The sequence below is a fragment of the Varanus komodoensis genome, unplaced genomic scaffold (genome assembly GCF_004798865.1).
Source record: "Varanus komodoensis strain SLA01 unplaced genomic scaffold, ASM479886v1 scaffold8, whole genome shotgun sequence".
In the NCBI taxonomy this organism is placed as follows: domain Eukaryota; kingdom Metazoa; phylum Chordata; class Lepidosauria; order Squamata; family Varanidae; genus Varanus; species Varanus komodoensis.
The window spans coordinates 23339986-23367258 of record NW_025336481.1 but is presented as its reverse complement, the minus strand read 5'-3'; the positions used below and the strand labels follow the sequence as shown (position 1 = coordinate 23367258).

At 40.1% G+C, this 27273-nt stretch overlaps 2 protein-coding genes across 2 annotated transcripts; one reads left to right on the top strand and one right to left on the bottom strand.

The window, feature by feature from the left end:
* The first annotated feature begins 99 nt into the window (after positions 1–99).
* On the top strand, positions 100–5175 carry SNRPF (small nuclear ribonucleoprotein polypeptide F). The gene is made up of 4 exons (XM_044455549.1): positions 100–224; positions 1537–1662; positions 3478–3542; positions 4505–5175. Exons 1-4 carry the CDS (start codon positions 222–224, stop codon positions 4569–4571), a joined length of 261 nt encoding a protein of 86 aa, XP_044311484.1. The 5' UTR covers positions 100–221; the 3' UTR covers positions 4572–5175.
* CCDC38 (coiled-coil domain containing 38) lies at positions 4912–22954 on the bottom strand. The gene is given in 14 exon segments (XM_044455550.1): positions 4912–5019; positions 6118–6211; positions 6749–6963; positions 7711–7846; positions 10402–10553; positions 11207–11273; positions 11719–11806; positions 13026–13133; positions 14303–14517; positions 15576–15656; positions 17163–17326; positions 18961–19028; positions 20183–20351; positions 22862–22954. Coding segments are annotated over 14 exon segments (1758 nt in total).
* Between the last annotated feature and the right edge of the window lie 4319 nt (positions 22955–27273).

Genomic DNA, 27273 nt, shown 5'->3' with positions numbered 1-27273 from the left:
AGAGCTAAAAAGAAAGTTATGGTTAAGTCTATGGCCGGAACTAGGAATGAGTATTCTGCGGAAGTGGAAGTTCTTGAGGGAAATTCGCGGGGTGGGGGCTGGCGGAAGTGAAAGGTCTCTACGTCACTTCCTTGCTTTTTCGTTTGGAGCTCTGGCGGGCACACGTGCTGCCCCCGAGTAATTTTTGCAGTCGCAGCCGCTCCTCGCCTGGCCGAGTTGCTATGGTGAGTTGTTTTTTCGAGGGGGGCCGAGGGAGGCGGGTGAGTCGAGTTGTACCGTGGATCTTTGAGTCGGAGAGGTGGGCGGCTCATTCACACCTAAGACTGGAGAGGAGCGGGAAGAAGGGAAACCATCTATTGGGAAGGGATCGTGATGGAGCACGTGTTTTAAGCCCCAGGGTCATGCCTCAACGTCTCCAGATGTTTTGAACTACACTTCCTAGCAGCTCCAGCGAGCAAGGGATTGTGGGAGTTGTAGTCCAAAACCTCTGGAGGGCACGCGATAGGGTATTTGTGCTCTGGGAAATACTGACCTGAAAGTGCCAGTGGCCTGATTCAAGCTTAAGTTTGCCGTCAAGCTCTGGAGGGGAGGAAGAGAAATGCGTTATAGTCGAGCTTGATGCTTGTCAGCAGTTACTGAGAACTTTTTATTTTTACAGTTTTCTGTTCTGATTAGGAAAGGAATAGGAACCAAAGCTGTTAGCCTCATAATGCCTTTGTATAAATTTGTGGAATTACTATACTTAGAACACTGTGCCCAGATCTGGTTACTGCATCTTGAAGAGGATGTTGCAAATTTGGAAAAGGTGGAAGAAATGATCTAGGGGCTAGAGGAAGGGTGAGAAACAGCTAGGTAGGTGGAAACCACATGAGGGTGCATAACCCTGCACCCAGTGCCATCCTTTTTGTGACTGAATGCTGGTTGGAACAGCAGTCAGAACTCTTATCAGGACTGTTTCACACCTTGCCAGGTGAGGCACAGGCAAAGCTATCCCAGCTAAGAGGGTGACTGGAGCATTACCACCACCTTGGTGAGGACCTGGCTTTGGTGCATGAGGATGGGCTTTTCCCTGCTGTGGAAATCTGCCATGCAAGCTACTCTGGCCAAGATGGGGAGTGGAGGATTAATTGTCCAGCCTACATCTTAGTTGGGGATATCGTTCCCCATCAGGGATTGGGGATGCAGAGCAGGGGAGGCACACTGCATACTAGGGATCCTGCTACCCATTTCTGTACTCAAGCAGCTTCTCTGTGTAGAAAGGTTACAAAAAATGGGGGTTGTAATTTAGGGGAAAAGAGGGAAATAAGGGAAGGGGCACATGGTAGTCATCCAGTGAAGTTGAATTGTGGAAGATTCAGGACATATTTTTATGATCACCAGTATAATCTTCAGAACTCTAGGCAGCATATGTTTGAATGTCAGTTGCTGGGGAGTCTTGAGTTGCTGAGGAAGCTGACTGAGAGTATGACTTTGTACTTACATTCTGCATGTGATCCAGTAGATTTAATATTCTTTTGTTTCACTCTTTCTTCACAGAGCTTGCCTCTTAATCCAAAGCCCTTCCTAAATGGGCTAACTGGAAAGCCAGTGATGGTGAAATTAAAGTGGGGAATGGAATACAAGGGTTACCTTGTCTCAGTTGATGGCTACATGAACATGCAGGTAAGCAAGGTTGGCAGAAAATTTTCTCAGATTACATGGTTACTACATACTTCTGTATCTAATGATCTTTATGGCTGTGAGAAAAGGTTTACTGTTCTGCTATGTTTGGGCTCAATATGGATCGGATTGAATAAGATGAACTATAATCCACATAAATCAGAGCTGTTGGTGGTTAGTTAAACTGGGATTGGGGATTTGTCATGTTTTGGAAGAACTACCCTTGAGAGATTAGTTAGTTTGGGAGTACTTTAGACCCAGCTTTGTTCCTGGATGCTCAGGTTCTAGCTATGATAGGGAGAACCTTTACTCACATAGTTATATACTTTCCTAGATAAACTAAATCTAGTGATTCTATACATGTGTACATTACTCTGTGAGGGGCTACTTCTGTAAAGCATTCAGAAACATCAAGTGTTCTGAAGCCCACTTCATTGATCACATTACTCCAGTCTTGTAGTGGCTTTTCAGGTTGCGACTCAAAGTGTTTATATGAAAATCTTTAGTAATGTTACAAATATTATTGCATTTATTTTTGATGAGATTAAGTTCTTTATAAAACTGCTTTGCATTTATGTATAAAGAGAATCATGGTAAGTTTTAAAAAATAAAATAAGGCTCTGCTCTTCCATTTCAGCTTGTCTTCCCAGTCTTGTATTATCATTAAATACTGCCATTTCTTGGAATGTTAATGACTGTGCTCTATAAGGGTTTCTGGTGAAAGGCTACGTGAGGAGGATGAAAGACTGTTGGAGGTCTTCTGCCAAAACTAAAAGGTGGAAAATAGTGCATTGGACCTAACAGCAAGCCATTCTAGAGAAATTACTATTTATAGGACCATTTTTTAATATTTGTAAAAAGTCAAAAAGAAAGTGGAAAAGGCAGTATGAAGCTTTTGTCCTTGTTTTAAAAAAACAACTCACAAATCTCAGAATAGAGACTGGTGAGTGCCAATCAATCTTACAGTATATATTAACCATGTAGAATATATGATCTTGAAATGCTGAATGCAATGGAAAGTTGCAAATAGTCATGCTGGTGATAGTGGGTGCCTTTTCGTTTGGATTTTATATTGTTCACTATTCGTTTCATTTAATGCTGTACTCTGCAGCTAATTTATATCTTATAATTACTCCTTAAACCTTTATTTAGAAGGAGCAGAAACCACTTCATCTGGCCAGCATGAAAATACATGCTTCTCAAAGATGTTGCCTCCTTGCCAGCAGTGTGGTGGGTGAAAGATGGAGTTAGCATGCTGTAGAGTCAAAGGGGAGGAGATTTTCTTGTAGTTGGCATGGAAATCAAGCAGCCTGGAGTGATCTGACCCTTCTCTGCCAGTTCAAGTCATTAAATATAAGGCTGCACAGATCTCTCATGAAAATTGCAAGAAGCGTTAAATGGTTGAATGATCAGAGAGCTGTACAGTTTACATTGATAGGAATAACTAACAACATGTCTTATTCCAAGTAGTTTAAATTAGAAACATAGAAACAGAGCAAGTCAGAATGGGTCTCCCGGGCCATTTAGTCTGACCCCTGGCTCCAGCCAGCTCCACTCACAACATGCCCACCATGTGCATGAATTGAACCACTGGGAGACATAGCCACAGTTTTCTCAAATAGTATGTTAACTGTTTTGTAAATAATTTGTGGAATGAATTTAGAATCATAACATTTTTAACTGTTACATACTTCTCAGTTCAGAAGCTATACAATGATTGAATTTATATTAGATTTTATGGCAGTTGTATAAAAATTATGTTGATATAAGAAGATATAACGCTGTACTCTCATAAAATTCTGTTAATTTCTTCTAAAGCTTGCTAATACAGAAGAATATATTGATGGTGCACTATCTGGACACCTTGGTGAAGTTCTGATAAGGTAACTAATATTGGCATTTAACAGCATTTATTTTCTGATGCAGATGAGCATGTGCTGAAATCATTAATTTTATAGTACTTGGATTACAAAAATTCTAATCTGCAAATTTTATGCTGCTAAAAATGCAAGTCTAAACTGTTTATCCTAAGATTAGAATACAGGTTTGATTTACAGTATTTTATTAAGCCTATTTAAAGAGCTGCTTTTTTCTCTTTCATGTAAAGAGTAACTTAGTGGTTTGGAATTTATGTAATACAGTGGTACCTTGGCTCGTGAATGCTTCAGTTCACAACCAAATAGGGTCGCAAACAGAAATTTCTGAAAAATTTTGCCTGGAGTCGCAAACTCCACATTGGGTGACGATTGCAATCGCCCTCCTCCCCGTGATCATGCTCATGATCACGCCTGCCTCCCCACCAGCACACCCCCTGATCGCGTCCACCTCCCCCCCGAGTGCTCCTGCAATCGTGCCAGCCTCCCCTGAGCGCGCCCGTGATCATGCCCACCTCCTCCGAGAGTGCCGCGATTGTGCCCGCCTTCCCCCTGAGCATGCCCACAATTGCGCCCGTCTCCCCCACCCAAACGCGCCCGCATCAAATTTTTGTGATTAAAGAAAATAGTTACATAACGGATTAACCTTATTTACATTGAACCTTATGGGGAAATTTGACTTGGCTCATGACCAATTTGGGTCACTGCCAGAGTCCTGGAATGGATTAAGTTCATGAGCCAAGGTACCACTGTAGTACATTCATGACAGCTTTTGGAAACTGAACTGTAAAATAAGGAGACATGTACAGTTAATGGGTAATGTGTGTTTATGACTAACTAAACATAACAAACATAGAATACTTTAAAATAACAGTATATGAAAGAGGTTGCTAAAACAAGCTTTAGAAAAATAGTGTTTAAAATTCTTTTGAATTCTAGCAGAAATAAGTACCTTTCGGTTTCATTTGTAGGTGTAATAATGTTCTTTATATAAGAGGAGTGGAAGAAGAAGAAGAAGATGGAGAAATGAGAGAATAGCTGTTTGTGGGAAACAATTCAAAATGGTGTTTAGATCTTTAACAGTAACTTTTTTAAGTTTTTGCAAGTGTAGCGTTAGTAAATATTTTTCTGTGAAAAGGACGAATATTGTTGTTGAAAAAACTATTGCTATGAAAAAATAAAGATGCTAATTCTGATCCTTTTTAAAACTGCGCCTTGTCTGATCTTAGTTCAACAATTGTTATTTTAAAAGAAAACTGGATCAAATCTATCCTGTCACAGTTGACCTAATATAATTTTGTTGAACTAAGCTAGAAGTAAGCCTGAAGCCCTAGAACTAATCCAAAGATATTTCATGTTACCCCCCCCAAAAAAATCATCAAGTAAAATAGTAATCATCTTCACTTCTTGTTGTTAAATCAATGACATTTTTCTCTCTCCGTCTAATCTCTGGAGGCTGTGAGCGATATATCAGTTTTCTTCCCTCCTAAAGCAAAGACAGAAAATACAGCATACCTTGTTCAATTAGCATCAGTGTAAACTTGTGTGAATGAATGTGTTTTCAATTCTATAATGTTATAATATGCATATATAAAAATGTTGATACCTGTCTGTTTTGTAATAACACACAGTGTGTTTCTAAGCTTGTCTGCTTACAAATTACTTCTGTGTTCAGTGGGACTTTCACTTAAAAAGTGCTACACTGCCTTGCACTCTTTTAGGCAGGATTTTGAATGCGTTCCGGTGGAGCAGAGGTGAACAAAAATTTTGGCCTCATCCTAGCCTTGTAGGTGCTGTGTCACCTACATGTGCTGTATTAGAGACCCCTATGGTAGATAATCCATTCTGCTATTTACTGGGAGGTAGCTGAGAGCATCACTTACAGATAAAGGATTGGATCCAAAATTTGAATTCTTAGTGTAGGCCCACTGATATAAGTAAAGGCCAGGAAGCCATCCATTAACTATTTTAGCTTGGTTCTGCTTAAGACCAACACGAATTAAGAAAGAAAAAGTTTCAGCTGGTCACAGCATCGTACAGGGAGCATATTACATACTGAAATGCTATTTCCCTTCTCTGAGGCTGTTTTATCCTCACATTTTGTAATGGAATATTGCACACTTAAAGCAACAGACTTTGTGCTATTGGCTGCTTTTCAGCCCTTCAAGCAAAAGCTGTAGACCACCTAGCACTGGCCTGTCAATCTAGGTTGTCACCAGTTGCTCTTTCTTCTTACCCTCTTCTTGCGACTGCTACACTTGTTCTTTTGACAGGCAGACTCTGCTGCTGCTGCGCCTCCTCCTCTTCACATCACCACTAATGATTCCTTGCCTTTTATACCACCCAACAGCTGAAGCTGTCTGGGTGGTTGACAACCATTTGACAGTTCACAAATGATTTTGTAGAACTTGATGTTCAAGAGCCAAGAAATTAAACAGGTTTAATTATAGCAAGTGATTTTAGTAGTAGTGGCATAAGCTGTGGTTATATGAAGAGCTACGCAGGCTAGCATTCACTGCCAACCACAGGATTTATATGTACAAAAATGCATGCACTACTATAACAGTAGAGCACCAGTACTAACCCTTTTCTTTGGTGCAGCAATTGCTCTCTCAAGAGCATGTTTCAGCCTCACTTCTTGGATTCTTCTCAGTTCTTTCAATTTGTCTTCACGTACTCTTCAAGGATTACAGAAATGATTTTGGTAATTAAAAGTCCTTACTAATATATCATCAGCAAGAATCTTTCCTTCCATATCTTTTAGCTCTAATAGTCTCACTTTTAACTTTAACTAGAAAATATTAGATATTTATACAAGGTATTTGAGCACTAAAATAGAGATAACACCATTTGTACAATTAGCTTGAAATTTTACTCACAAAAGAAATGGCAGACCTAAGAGCCCCATTTGGACTATTGCCCAATATCTCATATTTATTCCAGTGTTATATATGAAGTTGCAAGAATGATATAGCGGTTTATTTTAAAATACTTTTAAAAAAGCGTACAGCTAATAGGAATCTATGAAGTCTATATAATACTGGAAAACAAATACCCGTGCACACAGGATCATACAGTCTTCCTGAAACTCCCTGGGGTGAAAACTGGTTCCTGGCCTATTGTCTGTAAATCCCAGTATGGCCCAGGAGATAGTGTTGGAACTCAGATTTAAATCCCATTCAGTGATGAGAATAAATGTTTGGCTTCGAAGTTACCTTTTTCGTCTTTCTTTTGCCCTGAGTTTTTCAATTGTTTCAAAAGTATCGAGGTATTCTTTTGGAAGTGCTTCCAGCATCTCACAAAGTTCTGAAACCCGAATTTCTATTCTTTTCAACATGTAAAATGAAGTCATGTTGGATACTTCATCTGCTCCATAGCAGTCTTTGTATACCTCTCCTATTTTTTTATTAAGTGAATTCAGCATTTTATCCTTGAAATGTAAAGAACATCAGTAAGGTATAGTAAATGCTTATGTTATAATAGCAAAAATGCATAGAATTCTGTACTCGGATATTAAAAGTAGGATGAACTCTAAACCAACTTGAAACTATTTTCCACATTTAAATATTCCATTCCTAAAATATGTTGTTAGAAAATTGAAAAAGTTATACAAAGAAAGTCCATGCACAAAGTTGTTTGAATAAGCCATGCAGAATCAAATGAACAATTGTAAAATCATATACATAGCTGATGGTCAAAACAATAATAAATCCAATTAAGAAACAAGACATGGATAAATACCTGATGCATTTTTTACTTTTGGAGGCTCCTTTAAAGTGGAAAAGGTTCACAGAAGAAAATTTGACAATATTCCAGTGATGTAATTTTTGCAGACAATCTCTGGTGCCTTATTGCCCACCTGCTGTTTAAATTGTTAAGAGAAGTATGAAATGCTACGCAATATTGTAATTACATAGCTCCTCAAAGTTTTCTGACATTATTCAGGTGAACAGTAAGTATACAGAAACCATCTGCAAATTCTACAGTATTGCAGAACATTCTTAGCTATATTTTTTCCTTTCAACCACTCCCAAACTGATTTGATTTAATATATTTATGCCTGTATTTTTATTACACTGAATATTCTTTGTCCTGTCTCTGGAATTTTACTCCCTTGTGTTCTTTATGGACAGTTCAAAATAACTGCAAATCCTGCAGTATAATGATACAAATTTACCGTGGATGCTGGATCATATTCTCCTGAAGAAAACACTTTGGCTTTCAATGCCACTTCTGCACTTTTTCCCTCTTCTCTGAGACAAGCTGCTGCAAGAGCTCTTTCTTCATCTAGTAGGCTCTTAAGTTTTTGTTCCCTATTAAAAAAGGCTATAAAAATTATACCTAAGCATTCAGAACTAGACTGTATATTAATTTCTCAGTGGTACAACCCACACTCAAGGCTTTAACATGTAGATAGCTTTCAAAACTCTAAAGTCTGCTGTTCTAGGCAAAAAAATCACCTTGTTTTGCAACTATGATACAGAAAAACTAGCTTAATCAGAATTTCTGAGGTGACTCTGGGAAACGTAGCCCTGTAATGAGGTGTCTCAGAGCTGCAAGCTGACTAAGTGTTGTAAATCAGTTTCTCCCATGCTGGCTGGACATGATGTGAGTTACTCCAACACATCTGGAAGGAACTAGGTTAGGAAGGCCGTTGCAAATCATTATAGAGATGGACTACTTGTAGATGCAGAGAAACATTGAGAGGAGAAGCCTCATGAAACATCACTTCTGAGCTAGGGAAAATAATCTCTTCTTTTAAATGAGGATTTCCTTTTCTTAGAAGGCTATGTTAAAAAATGTGAACAGTGTGTATAAATTGAACAGTGCAAAAAATGGACTAATTACCAAGTAAGGTAATGGTAAGTACTACTGAATGTAAATGGTAAGTACTCACTGTACATAAAGAAATTGAAAGAATATATTTACAATTTACACTTTACAATTGTAAAGTGTAAATTTACACTTTACACTTTACAATATATTTACAATTTACAAGAATATATTTTCAATTGCTGTGTACTTTCAGAAAATAGCCAAAAATAAAAGTGTTGGACTTTTCCACATCCCTAATAGCATTCAGTGTTAATGGTGACTTTTCTAGTTATATCAGGAAAGGACAGTTTGGGGTTAATTCGCCTGCAAGGCTTACACATGCACCAGCCACCATCTGGAATATGTGAGCCACAGTGGGAGTTGTTTGATTCTTGCACAACCGACTTGTAGGAGTTGCATATGCAAAATGGCAGCCCACCTCCATACACCTTCGCCTTACCACAGGTTGGATAACCTGTAGAGCACTGTCCTATCACGTGAAACAACCCATTGTGTTTCACAATAGGATGTGTGATTGGGGTTGAGACCATGGCACAATAATAATTGAGAAGGGGTGATAACTTTATTTTGCAGAGATGGATTCTTCTTTTAGTGACTAGGAGATACTGAGTGGGCATGAGATGATTACTAGTTTCACAGCAGCTGGAATTTAGTATCAAAGCAGTTCTATGCTGTCAGCATACAACTGAGTCGAGTCCCATACCAACAGCTCTTTTGAGAGGTCAGGAGCCGCCTCGGTAAGTCACTGATTGGAAACCACAGTGGGCACACTGATCTATTTGCATTCCGTGTTATGAACAATATTATCTGCATCTCTGCTCTGACTTGCATGTCACATTGTGACCATTTGAGATTAATGTAGCCATGGCACTGTCTGGTCCTGCTAAGAAACCTGTTGTGGCTGGGCTTACAATGAGGGTATCGGGGCTGGTCAATGCCGTGACTGAGTGGTATCAACACTTCCCTAAATCTAGAAGTCATGCTTCTGGCTGTACATCCCAAGGGTGGCATTTGCCTTCTTAACTGCCACATCACACTTCTGGCTCATGTTCAGCCTGCTTTCAACAAGTACCCGAGAGCCCTTTCACAAGTGCTGGTGTCCAGCCACTTGTCCCCTATCCTGTACCTGTAGCACCTATTCCTTTGTTCCAAGTGCAAGACCTTGCACTTATCCACATTGATGCTATCCTATCATACCCCGCCCACTTCCACAGCCTGTCCAGTTCCTTCTAGTTCTGGATCACTTGCTCTTCAATTGTGATCACTGCCCCCACTTTGGTATCATCCACGAATTTAGTCAGCAGACTAAATTCAGGTAATTGATAAAAAGTTAAAAATAGAACTAATTCCAGAACTGAGCCCTGGGGGACTCTGTTCATCACTGGCTGCCATCCAGAGGATTCCCCACTGATCGTCACCCTCTGCTTCTGGCTGGTCAACCATGCCCTAATCCATCAGACAGTGCCTCAGTCTACCCAAAGCTCAACCAGGATATCATGCGGCACTTTGACAAAGACCTTGCTGAAATCCAGGTAAGCCAGGCCCAATTTGAGGTGCCAGTTTTAGCATTTGAAGCCCTGGATGGGTTAAGTCCCTATTATCTGTAGGGCCACCTACAGAAATCTATACATCTGTTAAACCATTAAGAGCTTTATAAGAAGCCCTGCACTCTTACTTGTCATCAAGAACCATTCAACTAAAGGGTAGGGATGGGGCTTTCCCAATAGTGTCCTCACAGCTTTAGAAATCTTCATCAAGGAAACATACTTGTCTTTCTCTTTTAGCAACTCCAAAGACAACAACAAGACGTTTCAGTCAGTGTTATGTTTGGTATGATGCATTGTACTTTCCTTGCTGTAATAATCAGAAAAAGACACATTTATTGAAGTACTGATAAGCTGATTTTTAAAATTGTTTACTGTTTAAAGGAGTGTTTTGTTGTTGTATTTTCACACATTTTAGAATGTTGTAAAATGGCTTGTGGGAGGATGAGGATGCAGCTTAAAATTTCTCTTCAACCAACCAAACTTACATTTGCTGGCAAATGGCATTTTCTGTCTGGTGTCTATCTTCCAAAGTTCCACTGATTTCTTGAATGTTTTGAAAAAGTGAAAGATTCTGTTCCTCAAGATGGTGGATCATCTGAAGTAATTCTTCTGGGTCTTTGAAATAAATCTCTGGTTCCTGATGCAGAAGAAAGAGTGCCATATAATTCCTGAAAGATCAGCCATAGCAGTGTAGCTGTTGCAACCATTTTTAATAAAGCTGAATACCATGCTTACAAGTGAGAGGAAAGAACTGTTTTGTATGCAGTATAATGGATTGTGTTTGTATATTATATTTATAATTAGCCCAAAAAAGTTAATTGCACTGGCTAACATACATATACTAGCAGAAAACCCTATGTTGCTCCTGACAACTTGGTGGACCCAACTGGGTCAAATTTATTCTCCCCTCTACACCCTGCGTGGCTTTGGTCACATGTGCCGCTTCAGCTTGTTCATCTTGGATTGAGGAGCTCTTATCAGTTACTATCCTGGCATTGGGCAGCAACAGTTTAGACCCAATGGGTCTCCTCTGGATCAGTCAGGAACCTGAAAATTGTATGGTGAGCAGAAGAAGGGACTGCCCACAATGCCTCCTCTCCCTTTTCCTGCACTGGCCTGTTGCACCTCCTGCCCTTCTTCCCCTCCCAAAATATGACTGATTCAGTCCAGCTACTCTTTAATAATAGACAATAAGTGTCATTACAGCCCTTCAAGAGCAAGGCTTGTTCCCAAAAAGCTATGGCAAATTGGACAAAACTGGATGACACTTGCTGGCATGCACTTTATTACCTCATCACTTTGTATGTCTTCCAAGGAAAATTCATCCTCTGAAGCGAGAGAGAGACTTCTTTCACAGCTGCAGTAAAAAGAAATTTTAATTTAGTTTTGGGTTCATGCTCCCTGGTTTGCCAAGAAAAGGAGGAAAGGTGGTACTTGGTACGATCGGGATTACATTATTTTTTAAGGCCAACACTTTGGCTAGAAGTTGCTGCAGTGAACCAGGCAGGGACTGGGAAATTGTAACACAGATTATACTTATTGATAGAAATGCCACAATGAATTTTGCAGTCATCCATGAATGGAGAGAAGAAGCAGATGATCCATGTGGCAAGCACGTTTAATTGCTAATTATTATTTTGTTAGAAGTTGACACAATTTGGAATTAGGCCCACCACCCACAATTCCTTCTGCATGCCCAACTGGGCTTTGGACAGGTGTTCCTGGAACAGGACTCATCTATGCCACCTTTGCCACCTGAAACAAGAGGGAGGTTTCAAAAGCAATTAGGCTTCACACTGTACCTTGTTGATCCCTTTTTTTTCATTTCCAAGGATAATCTGTGGCTCAGTGCTTGTCTTGATGGCTTTCTAAAGAACCTATAGTCACCTGCTTTGAAGGTTAATAACATTATTTTCTTCAGAAACCTCATTACATTTGCTGTGAAACTATGCTATTTTATAATATTTCATATTCATCTAGAAACACAAGAAGTACTGCTACAAAGAAAGACAATAGGGTCCTACTTACTACAAATAATCATTGTGCAACTCCTCACTCAAAAAGGAACGTACAAATGTTGCTGCTACCATAACAGTGAAAATGCAGATAGACAGCAAGGCTCAATTAGCCTGGGTAGGAGGACAATTTATCTGCATCAATTTCATTTTCTTCTCCTATGAATGATTTTCTGCGTAGTGCCCCAGTGAAGAGAGCCCTAGTTCCACACACCATAATGTATGCAGCTAATGGTTGTCTTCGACTCCCTAGGCACATGCTCAGATCAAAGTTTGAATTGCAGGCAGGTGCTTAATGGTGAAAAGAGTGCTGTGCTTTACCAAATTGCTGTAAAGAAGGGGAGTGGCGGTGCTGAAATGGACAGGCTGACTTTGTCTCTCCTTCATACATACTAGATACATCTATCAAACTTGGAACTCTTTTTATTGGCTAGAGAAATGGGACTATGCGTAGATGTGAATATGTCTATGGATTGCTATAAAAAAAAATAGTGGGCTGACCCAGCAGGTCTGATGTCTCTGATAATTGATGGTTTTTTTAGTTTCTTTTTTTAGTTTGTAGAAAATAATAATAAAATTTACTTAAAAAAAAGAAGGGGAGTGGCAGATGCAAGACTCACAGTACATTGCTCTTCTCACATAGTCCAAGGCTTGATGCAAGCAAATCCCCAATGATGTCTGTCTCCTGTAGCTGGCTGAACAGGCAGCTGCTCTACAGAGTATGCAGTGTGGTTGTGGGAGCGCCTCTCTCTTCCCTCCAACTCCCATTATCCCCAGCCAGCATGGTTAATGGTCAGGCGAACTGAGAGTTCTGTTCCAAAATAGCTGGAGAATACCATGCTAAGGAAAGCTGTATTAGCTTGTTCCTGGCCTAGCACATGGAAAGACTGTTCCTTTCCATGTCCAAGGTGGGTCTTAAATGCCATCTTCTGTCTGCACATGGGATACAGAAGAAAAACACCCTTCTGTGTAGAAGGTTCTTGAAACAAGAATTTGTTTCAGTCACTGCAGGTTCCTGCCAGCAAGAACTTTTGGTGTAGGCAGATACAATCTCCATACCAGGCTGCCTTACATCTGGGCTTCTTCTTCCTTACCTTGGCTGTGTGGGCTTCTCTTTTTCTCCTCGAGGTCAACAAAAATTACTGAGGCTGATTTCCCTGTTTTCTTGCCATGGAGTTGATCTTTACTGTGTGTCCCTTTGGCTAAAGACACAGTAAACATAGACTCACAAGGTTGTAAATAACTTGCACACCATCACATCTTTCTGATACACACACTCAACACTATACAGACAAGCTTTTGGAAATACAAACCAGTCTATGACCAGAAGCTATTCAGGGCAACATGTAACATTGCTGTAGGTGCTGACAGCATAGTTCCAAATAGCTCCACGTTGCTCAGGTGAACAGGCCAAGTGATGTAAGGGTGCATCATTCACATGTCATGCTATCCCAGCTTAGCAATAAGCCACAGTGGTTTGGTTGCATGCTAGGTGTGCTGAAAGATGGTTGGGTTGTTAGCCCCTTCCATTTCCCTTGGCTGGACTGAAAACATGTCTGGCTGGCATGTACAGTGCCTTGTACAGTGGTGCCTTGGCACAGGAACACCTTGGTTCACAACCAAATCGGGTCACGAACAAAAATTTCATGAAAATTTTGACTTGGGTTGCGAACCCATATTGGGTGGCAACCAAGATCTGGTTGGGGAGATGGCCACGATCGCAGTTGCGTTTGTGCAGGGAAGACATACATAGAGGAGCTGATGACAGAAGAACTTGCTGAACTCCAGAGTGAGCAGCAGAAGGCACTTGCTGAGGAGGATTCCACTGAGGAAGAGGAAGGCAGGGAGGAGATTAGTAGTGATGTGATACAATCCATTATGAAAAAATGGAATGAGTGCCAGGATTTCTTTGAGAAGCACCACCCCGACATAACTGTAACGAACAGAGTGTTGAATCTGATGAACAATAATGTGGTCTCTCATTTCCAGAGAGCGCAGGAAAAAACAAATGACTATAGACAGATTTTTCACCAAAATTGACCCTGCAGCTAAGAGACAAAGAAGAGAGGAAACCCCTGAAAGAGATCTCTCCAGTGTCCTTATGGAGGGGGACTCTCCCTCAAAACAATAACCTCCCCCCCACCCAGGTTAGTGTTCTCCACTGTACTGTACAGTACTTTGTTACTTTGTTATTCTTTGTCACCTTGTTTCAATTTTTTCTCATTAAAAAAAATAGTTACAGAACAGATTAACCTTATTTACATTGAATCTTATGGGGAAATTTGACTTAGGTCACAACCAGAGTTGTGGAACGGATTAAGTTCATGAGCCAAGGTACCACTGTATACTGTACAGAAAATGGTGTCCTTACCTGTTGTATTCTGTAATAAGAAAGAGGCTGATAGCTTGCTTTTTTCATGACCGGAAATAGAAATAAAAGATTTTGATTGGCCTCTTTTTCTTTCTTTTTTCCAGTTCTTCTTTTTTGCTAGCTGCTGTTCTTGCCACTCCTTAGGAGAAATACTTAGCAAAAAAGCTTCATAGGATAAATACAGTCTCAGAAGATCTTCAGTGTATGCAATTTCACTGCAGACATTAATGGATATCAATTGGTAAAGAAACAGCTAAGTCATATTTTAGAGAAGCACAATACGTAAATTTTATAAAGAAAATACACTTCCATGCAAACACTAATGAAAAATATTTCTTCTTTAAGTTATGTGATTACATATTCATATTCTTTTTATATTAATATTTGAGCTATAATCATGCTAAGCCTAGAATGCAGTGATACATTTTAATGTCTCTTTATTACTTCCTCTCAACCCAGATTTGGAAGATGCAGGAAAAGCCCTTTTACTTCCTCATGAATGTTTCCTCCTATTTCCAAACCTCTGCATTTGGGCACTCAAATTATAGGAAACAAATCTAAGCACATTTTCTAAAAGGACTACGAGTGCTTATGACTGGCACTGACATGAAAATTCTCTTAATTTAGCATTATTCCCATGGACTACAGATACAACTTTTCCAAATTTACTGGATGAAAAGTAAAAGGGAAACTGGGAATATCACACCCATGTATGAATGCCATGCAATTTAATTTCCAAGCAGATTGTACTACTTTAAATGCAGTTTCTCTTGGTTATCAAAGGTAGTAGTAATGTTGAGATTATATATTCTTATGTTTATATATTTTAAACACATTGGATAAGTCTTCATATATGCAAGCGATAACTCCAAGAGAAGAGATTTTGTACCTTACACTAGAACACCATACAAAAAATATTCTTAAGTTCATAAATATTCTTCTGAACAAATAAAGATAAAATCAGTATAGATCTTGTATATTACAGTTATAAGGAAATGGTTACACTAACAGTTGCACAAGTACTTCCAGAAGTTCAGAACAATATCTGCATCTATTTTAATCTAGACCATTAAAAAATCCAGTCCATTCAGTCCATGAAAAGATCAGCCACAGGTTTTGTACTAGGCACAAGCTTCTTTTTCACAACAGCATGATATGGAACAAGATACTGTATTGTGAATCCTATCAAGAAATGCCTCTTCCCATATATTTCTCAGTCATCAACCAACGATGCAAACCATGCCTTGCAAAAGGAATGAAATAAAGATCTCACCTTTTAAGAGAGAACACCTCATTCATTGCTAACCTCACTTCATCTGCAACTTCCAATTTAGATTTCGCCTCTTGAGTTGCCCTAAAAATAATACAAGTGTTATAAAGCAGATATTAGCAGGTATATCACATAAGTTGCATCTCACCCTTCTCCCAGGAAACATGTGCACCATCTGATTCACTATTGTCCTCCGAGAAGCAGAAATATGTGGTCGGTGCAAAACCAGTTAGTTAACATTCAACACAATACAAATAAAGCAATTAGCTGACCTGTTTTACAAAATCCAAATTAGAAAACTAACCCAGCCATAACTGTCACTATGTGCAAAGCTCTATAGGTGTGACATACCAATAGGGCAGCACACCACCACAAAAACTGATCGGAAACACTGTCTTAATTGAGTTCTACACACTTCGTCAAAGCTGGCTATGGGAAATAACACTAGAGCAGTGGAGGGGAAACTTTTTCACCCCAAAGGCTGGATTTAATTTCAGAAATGCTCTTGGGGCCACATCCTGTAGTGGGAGGGGCTGAAGACAAAGGACATGGGTCCAAAAAATTATATTTTTTTGTTTAAAGCGTATTTTAGTTAAAGTTCTTACTGTCAGTAACTAAGGAGAGGAATTTAAGACTTTTTGAATGGGAGAAAACTTCACAAAAGCTGGGAAGCCATGGAATGGTTGATGGTTGGAAGAACTCTGGAGGGCAGATGGGCAGGGCAAGTCTAGTCCACAGGACTAGTCTACTGAGGCGCCCTATTTCTGCATTAGAAATGAATAATCTTGAAAAATAAAAGCTATAAAGCTGGCCAGAATAGTGTGCCCAAAGCTTGTCAGAAAGTCTGACATATTTGTCATTGGTTAATTAATTAACAGGAAAGTTAATATGTTTTGGCTTTTTGACGGTGTATGGCAGCCTTGGAATGCCTTTCCAAAGGAAAACCAATACATCCTCTTGCTACATTCACATGACTACTGAAAATTCAAAAGGCTTTTTGACATTTAATATTATGCTATTTCAAAGTTTACATTAGTCTGATATGGCTGTCAGTTCCTTATGGGCCCCAATTATTCTTAAATGGCTTGGCAAATATTCCTCCAAATGGTTTGGAGGAATCCTAACTGAGAACTCATTGGAAACATACACTAAAGCTTTGGCCAAACATTATCCTAAGAAATCTAATGCAGGCTGCTGTCCTGGTTAACACTATTAGGTGGACCAGTGCTCATTTTGGAATGCAGCCCCCCCACCTCCCCGTTCTTTATTCCTTATTAATTGCTTATTTGAGCAAGTCAAACTTGAAGAATGACTTGCACATCTGGGTTGAATCAGGGACAAGAGCAGCACTGTTCTGCCGCTCTTTCTCCATGCATCACACAATTTGCTTATGCCATAGCTTGGTGATGTGTGTGATCTTGAGACAGTTTCGGAATACGGGAAGCACACTTGATCCTCCCTTCCCCAACAGTGGCTCCCTGTACAGCCTCTGATAGTGCAGCCACGTCAGCAGGAATTCTTCATGTCTGACACTGCTGTCAGATTAATGGTCCATCACTGATAACAGAAATTATAACAAGGTGTCTTAACAGTCTAAGGGCGTCTATAGAACTTCTGTCATTTTCTCTGAGAAACTCCTCAAATGCAACTGTATCTTCTTCCAGCTTTGTTTCAGCTATTTTGGCTCTCCTCTCTTCTTTCGCTGCCATTTTCTCCAGCTTTGACATAGTGCATTGCTTTATCTTAACAGCATACTGGGGGTGGAGAGAGAGAGAAAGAGATTACAAAATGCTCTTCCTACACAGCACCTTTGGCAATGGGATATCATTTCAATGAGTTGGTAAGCCAGGTGATGTGAGAGCTGATCACATGCCTTTGTTCTACTTGACCTTTAATGGCTTTTAATATGGGATTGATTCTCATCAGGATTTCATTTAAATCAGACCCTGAAGAAAGGTTTTCTGAAAAAGGAGGCTTGGGACTCTGAAAAAAAGAAAACCCTTCTCTAGCTCAAGTAAAAATCTTGCTTGCATTCATGCAACAGATCACTAGTGCATGCCACAAATTGGCTATGTTCTCATTCATAGCTTCAGCGTATGTCTAGGATGTTTGGATTTTTTCGGAGATCATTCTTTCATTGACCATGTTTTTACCTTAGTTGTATTTGGGGATTAGAATGCAACTGGGGGATTGTTCTTCTTCATCATCAATCAGTCAGGCCACTGAACAATAAAACACTGAAAAGTTAAAACAATTTTTAAAAGGTGTGATGCAGTGGCTTAAGTCACAACTAAATCCTGAGGCCTTAAGTGATGGGACAGCATATAAAAACTCTAAATAAATAAATGAATCAGTGTCATTTAGCATCAAGTTTGTGTTCAGTTCCTTGATCTGGCTCTGAACAAAGAGACTCCACTGAAGAGATGGGACTACCCTAACTGCATAATCATCCCTGCCTTATTGCTTTCAAGAGATTAAATCTATTGTACTCAATGGAAAAGGCAGGGGTGGACACAATGGAATATTCTGGAACTTTTGCTATTGAAGAAGCTACAGTTTCAGCAACATTTTAAAAATGCAGTATTAGTATTGAAATAAGTAGGAAAAGAACTAAATATTAAAACAGAGCAATGTATTTAAAGAGAACCTAAGATTCATCACAACTTCTGCTAAAATATGGGTATGAAAGGTTCTTTCATCTCATTTGTTTTTTTAAATAGAATTTTGTTTTGGCAAGGCTCCATCTCTCCATGAATGGAATGTCAACAACTCTGAAATCTTCACAGTGCTCACTTCCCTCGCATTCCGTTCAACTCCTTTCCCACCAGCTGTGTTTTTTCTCCTAACACCTGTAGCCCTTAACTCCTGTTGCTTATCAGAATAGCCAGCTGCTTAAGCATGGCCCAGTTATTTTTCCTGCCTTGGCTTCTCTCCACTGAGCATAATTGTAGCAACCACCGTCCTGTCTACAGTCTTCTGCAAACTTCTAGGCTCATTTCCGCCTTCTATCAGCTGTGACTCACTTCTGTCTTTTCCTTCAGCTCAGTGATTCAGCAGCTGCAGTTTCTGGCTTCTTTACCTTGCTATTGTGCCAGAAAGAATTGGCGGAATCAGCAGCTTTTCAGACTCTGAATAGCATGAAGCATACATGCACAATACGTTACTGATTATATGGAATCTCGATGTAATACAACAAACTATGCAATATAAGTTTTGTAAGTTGTGTATGTATGAATTCACTATCCTGGGAGTTTACAGAAGGACTAAAGAAAGGAAACATTGCTGAAAGCTTTGATAAGAAGTGAACCTTACACTTTCATTACAAGGCTTAGATATAAAATGTATTTCTTACTATAAAAATGTCAGCTACAAGAAATAAAATTCTTACCTCTAGTAGAAACAGCTCCTTCTGTTCACTAATATAATCTGTGATAGACTGTTTATCACTTTGACAACCTTTAAGAAAATTAGAATTGTTAAAGTTATCCTTTTCCTTCAAAGCGCTTGCAGTTTGAAAAAGTAAATAAACCATAGATATGCAAGAAGTTGCACAGTTAACTTGCTAACAGAGTAAAACATGATGTATTGATCCATTAACCAGAGATTAGTTGGCTAGACATAATTGATCCATTAATTTTGAAAGGGCAAAATATGTAGCACTGAACCACAGTTAAGGAAGCTGTGAGATGTCGACAAATTCTGGTATATGCCAGCCAAGTAACCAGAATCAGAATGCAAGGTCTGAAGTGGCTTTGCAAGCCATGCTTTGTGCTAACTGTTGTTTGACATAGTCTCTAAAATGATCAATCATAGATGCAGAAAAGGAGAGGAGAGAAGTGGCTTTAAACCAGAGCTTATCAGATGGCTTTAGAAAGTGGATCTGAGTTCTAAACTGTGGTTGGTGCAAGACATGATTTGGCATGAAAGCTCAAGTGAGGCACTGAAAACAATAATTAAAATGTTCTTATCTCTGGACAGAATAGGAAAAAGATGGTAATATATTATCATTAGCTGTGTGTCTACTCTTGAATTTCAATTTATAATGGGCAGAGCAACCCTATGGTCCCCTTGACAGAGTCTGGAGTGCCATAGGATGCTTTGGATCTTCTCTGCCACATCTATACATTCAGCTATGAGTATGGAGCTAGCAACTTGATTGTGGGTCTCCCTGGTCTGTTCCCAGCTGCCACCGAAAACTCCCTGACCACTCCTTTTCCTAAGGTCACCACAACAGCTTTAGGGACGGTGGGAAGGTGCTGCTCTGCAAAGAAGGAAACACATAGATCTGAAGGATCTTGTTCATCCATCCTTGCCCACAGGAAGGTGAGAAAAGGTCCAACTAGGTCAAGGCAACAATCTTGGGAAAATGGGAAACTATAAAATCCTCCATGCTCCTGTCTTGCCTGGTTCTTCTGGCAGCACTTTGGACAGACAGAGCAATCCATAGAATTTTGTTTTTAATTTGCACAGTATTATTCATAAGTTAATTTGCAAACTTGATAACCAGATCCTGGATATGCCTTTGTGCTAAAGAATTTCTATAATTAAGATACATTCTTGGTAAGCACAAAGGCAAGCAAGCTTATATTTTTGAAGTTCATTTTACTCACACTTTGCAAAAGTAAGAGCCCAGTTTAGATCAGTAATTTCTTTTTCTATTTCTCCCCGTGAATCTCTTTCAATAACTTCTTCCAGTTTTCTGAGAGCCTTTCGAGACCTGGCTCTTGAGGAAATAGTGCTCTTTTCATACACTTTCAAATCTTGTTGAGATGTTCTAAACTGAAATTAAAATTCATGTTATTGAGAAAAATAATTTCCTTTCTTCCCTTCTCTTATTTAGGTTTCTAATTTAAGCAATGTGTAGGAAAGTGAAGACACATCTGATCCATGATCAGATTTACTGCTGTTGTTATATGCCATCTCCAACATTATAACTGAATTTCCTCCAGAATGGCCTCTCCTTGACAGCCCATCTCAACTCTTGTAAATTCATGGACCTGGCTTCCTTTATGGAATCAATCCATCTCATAATTTGGTTTTCCTCTTCTCCTTTCATTTCCCTGGCATATTAGCCTTGTCCTTCTTGTGCCTTCTCATGGCACCCTAAGTATGACAGTTTGCAAGGACAGTTCTGCCTGGACTTGATCTAGGATACACTTGTTCATCTTTCTGTTGGTCCAAAACTCTCCTCTAGCATCAGTTTTCAAAGGCATCAATTTTCTTCCTGTCAGATTTCTTCTCTGTCCAGCTTTCACTCATACGTTGTGATTGAGAATGCAATAGTATAGATTATCTTGGTCTCCAGTAAAACATCTTTACAGTTGATGATCCTTTCTAGTTCCTTCATTGCTCCCCATCCAAGTCTCAGTCTTCTTCAAATTTCTTGGCTGCAGTCTCTTTTGGAATTGATGATTGAGCCAAATCTTTCACAATTTCAATTTTTTCATTGTTGACAATAAAGTTGTATAATTCTTCTGTAGTCAAAATTTCTGTTTTCTTGGTGTTCAGCTGCAGTCTAGCTTTCTCACTTTCTTCTTTCACTTTCACCAGGAGCCATTTCAATTAATTGCTGCTTTCTGCCAGAAATATGCATAACTTAAATTATTGATTGATCTTCAACCAATTTTCTTTCCTCCTGCCTCTGATCCTAATCCACTTTTTCTGATTTAAGTATTGTATTTATTTCATTTAATTTGATATGCTCTGTGTACAGATTGGACAGACAGGGAGATAAAATACACCCTTGTCTGATGGCCTATAGTAAATCATTTTGCTTCTCCATATTAGTAATCTTTTTCAGCTTTACTCTGTTTTTTTATATTAACAATTCTTTGTCATTACCACAATTAGCTACAGGTCTTGTTTAGGCAATAGGAATACAGTTTCTCCATCTTCTGCTTCCAGTTCAGTAGTCTATTTGATTTCTATATTGGCCATCTGGTGATGTCCATATCTCCAGTCATCCAATTGGTTGCCTGAAGTATGTGTGCAGTAAACAGATAGTTGGCTTCCAGAATTCTGTGAAGAATTCTTCTGCTTTGTTTCTGACCACTAGGCCGAAATCTCCCACAAAACTGGATTCTGCATTGTTTCCTACTTTTATGTTTCAGTCTCCTATGACTATCAGCATATCTCATTTTGGTGTTTTGTCAATTTCCTCTTTGACACCTGTGTAAAAGTTCTCTATTTCTTCTTCAGCAGCAGATATTGTTGGTACCCAGGCTTGGATGATGGTTACTTTGCTAGGTTTTCCACCCATTCTGATTGATTTGGTATGACGTTACGTTATACTTCCTTACTGCTAATGCACCATCTTGCCTTGATATTAGAGCCACTCCATTTTTTCTGAGTTAGTCAGAGTAAAACACTTTGAATTCAATTGACTGAAAATGTCCCATTCCAGTCCACTTGAGCTTTCTCACACCATGCTTAACAATTCAGTTTCTTGCTTTACAGTGTCCAGGCTGTTTTGATTCATATGTCTCATGTCCCATGTCCCAACAGTATGCGTTATGCAGCTTCAGATTTTCCTTTTGCCTCTGTTCATGGCAGCTACTGGACTTCCTTTCAGACCTGATCTAGCTGCATTATTAGCAACAGCTCTCTTCATACTTGTCCTTTGTTCTTTCCCAGTGCCTTCAGACCAGGGAGTCTCATCTCCTGGCTTATCTCTTGTTTCATTTTGCACTGTTTCAACTTAAGGTTTTCAAGGTGAAAAATATTCAGAAATGATTTCCCATTGCGTTCTTCTGCATAGTACTCACCTCGGTTAGCTTGAACATCACAGCCATTATCTGTGAAAGATCCTCTGCCAATGTCGCATTAATCTCCTCCTGCTGCTCAATAGCTACCCTTGAGGAATTTCTCCACCTGCATCCCCCTTAGACATATTTATTCTCTGCTGCTATTGTGACTGCTACTCCTTAAGAGGATGGATGCACACTTGTTTCAGTTTTGACTGTTCTACCTTGATTGACCCTGCTAGGAGACAAATGAGAGGGTCTGGCCCACTGGTGGCACTGCTCTTGGCTTCTCTGACACTTTCAGCCCCTCTCACCACAGCAAGATGCTCATCTAAAAGGGAGTCAGATATACTAGCATCTCTCTCTCTCTCTCTCACGGGAAAATTGAAACTTGGTGCTTAGATTGTACACAGGAATGCATGCACCACCATTGCCCTGATCTCACCCCATCCTGCCACTCAGAGCTGCTAATGTTGGGTACCTCATGCTACAAGTAATTTTGCAAAGAAAGATTTTGGACAGGGAAACAAAGCAGGGAATACATACCTTTTCTTTTTCAGTACACTCTATATCTCTATAAAGATAGATTTCATTGCCCATACTTCTGAAAGGGCTTCTTGGTTTGCCATCTTTTCACATAGAATATGAAAGAAAAATATTGTTTTAATACAATTGAAGATCAGTGCTCAACCCAAATAAAAGTAGTTTTAGATAACTACAAAGTTGGAGTCCTCTCTGTGATGATACCACAGTGCTCTACTCTAGCAGTAGAGACCTGGCTGAACCCAGTACGCTGGTCATTCAAGCACCAGCTAAGGACTTACTTATTTGTGCAGGCATTCAAAATTTAGGCAAGTGTTTTATCTGCTTTCTGGTGTTCTAGTGATAGTTTTATTGTATTTTACAATGTGTTCGTTCTTGTAAAGTTATGATTTTAATAGTGTTCATATATTCTACTGTTTTTATAGCTTGTTAGCTGCACTGGGATCCTTGTGAGAAAGAGTGAGACATAAATAAAATTCCCAGACCATTAGAAAATGGTAGATCTTAAGCTAAAGTGAAAGCAACAAAATCCTCCAGTAGAAATGAGGATGGCTTGAACTTAAAAGATCACTTTCGTAAGTTTCTCCCATTCTATTAATATTATGTACCTACATGTAATTGCCTCTGAGAGCACTATTTGCTGAAAATAAATGGATAACAATTAAATAAATGTGCACAATAAAATAATTATGAAAAACAATTATTTGCAAAGCCTGTTATAAATCGTGAACTACCTACAACACAATGAAACACAGCATTGATATACGTGTCCCTCAAGAATTAAAATCCTTAGCAAACTTCCAAGGCATCTTTCCACTGACTTTTACTACTGCCCCTTAGAGAAGGAGGGGTACAGCTTCTAAGGTTATATGATAATTTTTTAGGGGAATTTGTACCGTTATTATATTCTGTTCCCAAACATGGAGGATATACATGTGATGGGTCTGTTGATGACATCTTTAGTCTAAATCTCTTCGTAGATCTAGGAAAACAGAGAAAAGAAACACAGAAGTCAGTAAGCATGTTCCACTTTTACCCATTTGAAAATGCCATATATAACTACATAGCAGCACAATCATAGGAAAATATGGACATTTTCCAGATGAAGTCTTAAAACTTCCAAGTTTATTTGCATATCTTGCAACCCAAGTTGGTGGACCAATAGAAGCATTTTAGGTTGCAATCCTATCCTACATCTCCCAGTATGTTACATTAGGATAAAATAGAAAGTGGTACTTGCCACAACACAATTCTTCATCTGTCTTTCAATCTATTCTTCATACTGAGACTGGAAAAGAGAAATGGATAGCAGTTTCAAAGAGATCCTAGATATAAACGATGCCTAAATTCTGAGTAATCCTCACCTGGAAAAAGAACAGAAGAGAGAGGGGAAGGCAGTAGAGACCACATTCAAGCCTGAAGGTTCATATGGAAATAGGGAAAGTATTCATATTCAGGGTCAGAGAAATGAATCTTATTTAATACTTCAGGGCTGCTTCATCCATTTCCTACAGGGAGACTAAACAAGTCGCTGCTGCATCTATTTTCTGTCTGGTCTGGGCACCTCTGATGGATAGAAATGCTTCCTCCTCACATCATATGCTGTCTCTAGGACCAGTCCTACCATGAAGCAGAGCGAAAGAGCCGCTGCAGGCAGGAGGTGCTGTGTGTGGAAGAGCAGCCACCCTCACTCTCAGGTGTTTTCACCTCCCTAAGCTGGCACTGCTCGTGCTTGCCTGTTGCTGATCTGCGCTTTGTGTCTCTCCTGGCTGTCCTCTCCCAACTGAGAAAGATCCTGAGCCTCCAAGGGTAACGAGGAGTCGGCAGGCAAAGCTGTGTGACCTGGATAGGCTGCCTTGGCCTCCCCTTGCCTAAGTGAGCCTGCTGTTCTCAGGTGCATTGGATGGCACTGACCCGTTACACCAAAGTAAGCGGCAACTGCCAGGCTCTACCTGGAAGGCACCATCTTGTCCTTTACCACAGGCAGCAAAATGTCTTGGGCTGGTCCTGACAACCGTAAACACAGTATTTCCTACATCATGATTAATCGAACAGGAAAAGGAATTTACAGAATAGTTCTCATGCCCAAGCTAGGTTCACTTCATACATTAGAAAAAGATCTTCAGCTGTTAAGTGGTAAAAAAGTGTTTATTTTACAGAGGGGGTTTCTAGAGTTCGTGGAATTCCAGACAGGTCAGAATGTCAAAGGCTACTTTGCATTCACATTTCACTTCCACCTACAGTGACCCTTTCTCACAGTGTGAACTCATACTACACATGATGAAGAAGCAAGCACCCACACATTAGGCAGGAGAGCCCCATATTACTGATGCCATCTGTATGATTGATTTATTCACATACTCTCAGAGCAGCAAGGATCAGCTGCAGGTGCATTTAAATCCAAATTCACAGAAATATGAACTCATATTTCAAAAGGCTCTGTGTATGCATTAGCACATTATAGACTTGCAGGTCATTATGCACAGTTATCCTGCATGCATGTAATTTGCTGTGTGTCTACATACTGGGAAGTAGTTAATATAGAAACAGCACACATACAAAATCTTCATATGTTACAAATGCTAGCTGCAATAACATAATTTCTATATGCAGGAATTCTATGACATGTGAAGTAACAAATCTTACGTCTGATAATTCAGAGATATTCAACTTCATGCACTGTGAAAAGGCAATTTCATACCTGCATTTTTAAAAGTCAAAGGGAAATGTACCAGGTACCTTTCATTCCCCTTCTCCTGTTACTTGTGTCACAGGTAAAGACAAAGTTGTAGTTTAAACACTGAAGGAACACCAGCGGAAAGGTCTCCCTCCCAGGAGCCCAGTAAAGAGAAAAGCTGCTGCCAGTGGCCTGGGAACAGGGTTCAAATTTAAACACGCCTCCACAGGTTTTGCAACAGTAACATATACATATTCAAATACATATTTTAAAATAATTTGCTTCTGGTTTAAGCCTCAGAATAATTTTCAGTACCAACGTTAATCTTTTTCCAGGGGACTAGCAATGGACTATTGACTCCATAAAGGAATCCACAGTCTTGGATTCACAAGAGCTGAACAGATTTGTCACTGATAGAGCATTTTTGGAGGGCTTTCATTCATAGGGTTGCCATAACTTGGAGACAACTTGACAGCAGCCAACAACAAAACAATGTTAGTCTAGTGCAGCAACAAAACAAAACAAACAAAAACCAGCAGTCTTGCAGCACCTTAAAGTTTAGCACGCGTTTTCTGACATAACCTAAATCTAATCTTATGTATTTGCTGCTGTTCAATAGTACCATGTGTGGATATTTTAAAAAGTTGATCATAATTACATATATAGTTTACTGCTACTCTCATATATTAGCTTCATATAACGGAAGCCATAAGTTACCCAAAAGTCTCTTACAGAACAGACCGACCAACTCCTGCAGAGGGAGAGCCTTTCTCCAAAGGCTGAAAGGAACCTCCTTCAGTTGCCAGCCATCCCATTGCTGGCTAAGCGATCCCAGAAGGGGATGCCCTCTTTCGGGCAAACTGGGCCCATCTTTTATTTCCCTTTTCGGGTCTGGCTGAGCGTGTGTGTGGGTGAGTGTGGGGGGCAGGGGATTTATAAGAGATCCGCTTTCGCCGAGGTCCCGTTCCCGCCCCTTCCCAAGCGTCTCCCTTCCAGCGCGCCCTCGCCCAAGTCCGCTGCTCGCTCCCCTCACCAGGGGGCGAAGCCAGCGGGAAAGCGCAGCCTGAGCAACATGCGGAAGCCGCCGCCGCCGCAACGGCTCCTTCTCTGCCCGGCAAGGCTGCACTTCCCGCGAGGAGGAAGAGGAGGCGGTTGGGCGGGAGTAGCTCCGGGCACGAGGCGCGAACGGAGCCGGCTCGCAACTGTGGAGAGGGCGGCCGGTGCAGGCGACCCTCCGGGGCGCTGAAGGATGCGGAGCAGCGCGCTGTCAGTGAACGCGCCACGCCAGCAAAGGGAGCGGGGCGGAGCAGCGGGGCGGGGCGAGTGGGAAGGACAGGAGAGATTTCCTCGCGCTTTCTCCATGTAGGGAGAAAGTTCGGGCATTCTAATCATATGTGGAGTGAAAGTGCCAGATTTTGGGACTTGCAGTTAATGCTGCAGAGAGAGGACACAATCATGAGCGTAACTACGAGCTGGTGCGTGGAAGCGCTTGGCTGAAAACTTAAGGCGCAGTCATGTGCCCGTTTAGACAGGAAAAGAAACCACGGCAATTGTAGGGTCTAAATATGCACAGGGCTTGTGCTTTTAGGAGCTACTTTCTTTCCTTCCCTGGAGTGAAAGTGAAGGGAGATCGCATGGCCAGCCTTATTTATGAAAAGAGCCACGTTCAACAAATTGCTGCATTTAAATGTACAGGTAACCAAGCAAGGAGAACAGTTTTCTTTTGCTGAAGAAGACA